The sequence below is a fragment of the Mycena indigotica genome, assembly GCF_014461135.1.
Source record: "Mycena indigotica strain 171206Taipei chromosome Unknown Mind.scaff0018, whole genome shotgun sequence".
In the NCBI taxonomy this organism is placed as follows: domain Eukaryota; kingdom Fungi; phylum Basidiomycota; class Agaricomycetes; order Agaricales; family Mycenaceae; genus Mycena; species Mycena indigotica.
In genome coordinates, this window is record NW_023503017.1 from 529,879 (window position 1) to 533,341 (window position 3,463).

Here is a 3,463-nt window from a genome sequence, read left to right on the forward strand (position 1 = left end):
GGCTCGGCATACATAATGGCTGCTACGAGGACCAGCCTGAGAAGCCTCAATTGCGTCGTTGTGTGTTTTGAACACTATTACCACTGGCAGTGCCCATCATGAATCATCATTTCTTAACTTACTGAAGTTGGGCTTGCACGACACTATGAATAAGGCTACGTGAGGCCAAGACGAGCTTTGTACTGGCACGTCCATCATTGACATATCTACATTTTACAATACAATACAACGAGGCAAGTACGAGGCACAGGCTACAAAACACAGCACAGTAAGCTGCAAAGCAGAAAGCGGCGGGTCAACAAGTATGATACATGCGGGTTCAGTCAAGGAAATCTTTGAGGGACCACGGCCAATGGGCGCTGGTCGGCGCTGGATTCAGTTCGTGCGCGCTGGAGCCACCCCTGGGGGGGCCTTTGTTGCAGTTGTTACTAGTATTCTTTCCTGTTATGCTGTTTCCTGTGTTGGGGCCCATGCTAGTGCTCCGCTCCTCAAGCCCGCTGTCCACAAACGTATGCTCTTTCCTTCGGCTCGCAGCGATACCTCCCCCGGTCTCTTGCGCGTGGCCTTCGAGCGGCTGCGAGGGCGCAGCGCTCCTCGGGTCTAGGCAGGATGATCCAAGTTGGGCCGTCAAACAGTGTTCTCTAGCTGTCGCCTGTTTTCTGGGTGTGGCGGTCGAAGCATCTGACTTTTGAGCTAAGCCTCGGTCCTCCGCCGCTCCGACCGTGGCCGATATCGCTGGACCAGTGGGGGCCGCCGCAGCATGGGACGGCGCGGTCGGAGAATTCGGTTTCCTCCCGCCCGCCCGCTTTGCCCTCGGCTCTATCGGCATTTCCACATTCCCCGTAACGACAGCCGCTCCCCGAGCACCGTAGCTCATCTCCTCCACCCGCCGCTTCGTTCCGTTCCCGACGGCACCGCAACGGAGGGCGAGGATCTTGATGCCCGGCCCGTGGCGGGGCGCCTTGGGTCGCTGCGGCTGGCGAGGAGGTGCCGTGTTAACAGTTGTTGGGGGAATTGAAGGTGGCGGCGCACAAAGCGGAGCAGCGCGGAGATCGGGAGGGGGCAATGGGACTATTGGTTGAGCCGGCGACGGACGCGGGGTGGATAATGCAAGCCCGGCAGGGAGCGGTTGTGCTGCAGACGGCGCAGGCGTGGCGTCGGGCGTCGGCAGATGTGCTGGCCGCGCGCCGTCCTTGTCATTCGTCGCTATTTCCCCGGTTCGGGGTTGCGACGTCGCTGTCGCTGTTTCGGTTTGCATCAGAGTTTCAGGCGGTTCTTCGGCCTCAACAACAATGGTGGCTGGCGCGCCCATAGCAACGTCCACCGCGCCTTGTTCTCCCCGCCCAGGGTCAGCATCCTCCGAGAAAGACCAGGCATGGCTCGAGGCACTGTTGCCGGGCGGAGCATCATCAGCCGGTGGCATTTCCACATCAGTCTCCAGCGTATTCAGCAAGGGCTGCGCGTCCGGGGGTCTTGCGGCAACGTTGACATTCGATCTGGGGGATAGCCGGTCGTAGGTAGATAGCAAGAGCGTCGGAATACCCCATGAAGAAGCATAAGTCGAAGGAAGGGCGGACACTGTCTGGGCGGGCGGGTCAACGCCCGCGGTACAATTCAGCGGGCCATAGTCCTCCGGAATTGAGATAATCGGCGTTGCTATTCCGTTCGTCTCCACTTGCATTTCCTCAGAAATTGCCGCTGGCCCCGGCTGTAGACCCGCATTATGTTGCTCCAAAATCTCGTCCGGCGTCGTGCGGTTGTCGTCGTAGATGGGAATGGCGCTGGGAGAAGGAGAGTTTGCAATCTGTCTACGCTCAGCCCGCGTTTGGTGGAGGGATTGACTACGCTTACTGCTGCCAAGGTTTTCGTGTCGAGGCTCGTTTCGATGGGTGTGGTACTAGTGTTGGCCACGAGCGATGGCCCGGGCTCGTCTCCGTCGTCGTCTCCATGCTGCCCACTGTGTCAGAGCGTGGTTCGGACATCATTAGGAACTCGCCGGATTGTCGGTGTCAAGCTGCACAGTGCCGTTTTGCCAGTACCTCTATATCCAATGTCAGCAAGCGGCGGATGTATATCTTCTGCTTACCCTCGGGTCCGCATTTTGCAGCTTCACCTCGTCATCCGATATATGCTTGGCAAATCTGAGCTTTTCGTCCGCTGCCCGAGTAAATGCCCGAGAATATAATGGGTACAAGACCTACCGATCCATTCGGCGCCGGCGACGATGACGAAGCCCGCCTGGGTTCTGAAGTAGGGGGACTCCGATAGGCTGTCACGGCTGCTGACGCTGTCCCAGAACCGCCGCACGAGGTCTTTGCAGGCTTTGAGACTCTGCACGGGCTCCCACCTGGAACGGTCGCGTCAGGAGAGCAGAGATGCTGGACGCTCCCCTCACGTATTCTCGCTGTCGTCAAAGCCGGCCCACTGTCGTTTGCTGAGCAATGGTACCGGGAAAGCGGGGCAGCGCACCTTCACAAAATATTCCTGTGTCGTCATCAGCCCAGTACTAGTAGTGAGTGGTCTCGGCTTGGCCACGCACCCATCTGGTATCGATGTGAGGCCTGAACTCGCCGGGCGCACCGGCCGGCTTCGCTTTCCGCCGCGCGCGCAAGATGCATTCTGCAAACGGAGTAAGAGTTGAGCGTTGGAAGCAGGATGATCGACGAGTGTGACAACTGCGACACTGCTTACCCGCATACCACTGCTGCTCGCCGCTTCCGTCGTTGGCAGTCGCACCACCCAGCCGCGGAAGCCCGTACAACGCCAGCCCCGCGACGCCCGCGCCCGCGCCCGCCGCCGGATCCCGTGCCCCGGTCTCCTTCTGACGCCGCTTTCTACTCGGTGTCGACATCATGTGGATGGGTCGATGGGGTCATGCTACCGTGGTCGTCGAAAGCTAAGAAGAAGAGGGAGAACGGCGAGAGAGCCCTGGGGCGAAATGAATGCTGCCTCGTTGCATGCCGAGTGGCCGCAAGGCGCGCTTCCCTGTCACCATATGCTTTGGCTTTCTATTCTTACATTCTCTCCGCAGCTGTTCTGGAAAACGGGTCGCGTTTCACGTAGAGTTATCGAACGCGGCCCGAAGAGCAGCGTCCAAAAGGGCAAGAGCACTGTTACATACCGCGGAACTTGTTCCCAGCCGGCCAGCGTCGCTTTTATTAGCCCAGACTATGGTCATCGATAATGGCGCAAGCAAAAAAGTTATTGGATAACAAAAGCAGAAGCTGGCTCGCCCCCCGCATGGGTCCTCACTCAACTCTATCAGGCCAGACTGGCGACTCCAAACCTGGACCTATCAGACTGAGTTGTAGCCGGCATGCAGTGCGTACACTCTGAAATTTCTCGATTGTATCTTGCTGACCGGTCTTTCTGCAGACACACGCCGCCCCGGCAAGCCTGCTGCTCTGCGGAAAAGCCTCTTTTCTCGTTGGCATCCTGCCACCAGCGATGATCTACAGTGGAG

General features: G+C 58.6%; 1 protein-coding gene across 1 annotated transcript; it reads right to left on the reverse strand.

The window, feature by feature from the left end:
- Positions 1-319: 319 nt before the first annotated feature.
- On the reverse strand, positions 320-2,854 carry MIND_01409200 (Chromo domain-containing protein; the record flags this gene model as incomplete). Its single annotated transcript, XM_037370489.1, has 9 exons — positions 320-1,804; positions 1,852-1,950; positions 1,997-2,041; positions 2,087-2,157; positions 2,202-2,347; positions 2,396-2,424; positions 2,470-2,484; positions 2,540-2,619; positions 2,692-2,854. 9 exons carry the CDS (start codon positions 2,852-2,854, stop codon positions 320-322), a joined length of 2,133 nt encoding a protein of 710 aa, XP_037213081.1.
- Between the last annotated feature and the right edge of the window lie 609 nt (positions 2,855-3,463).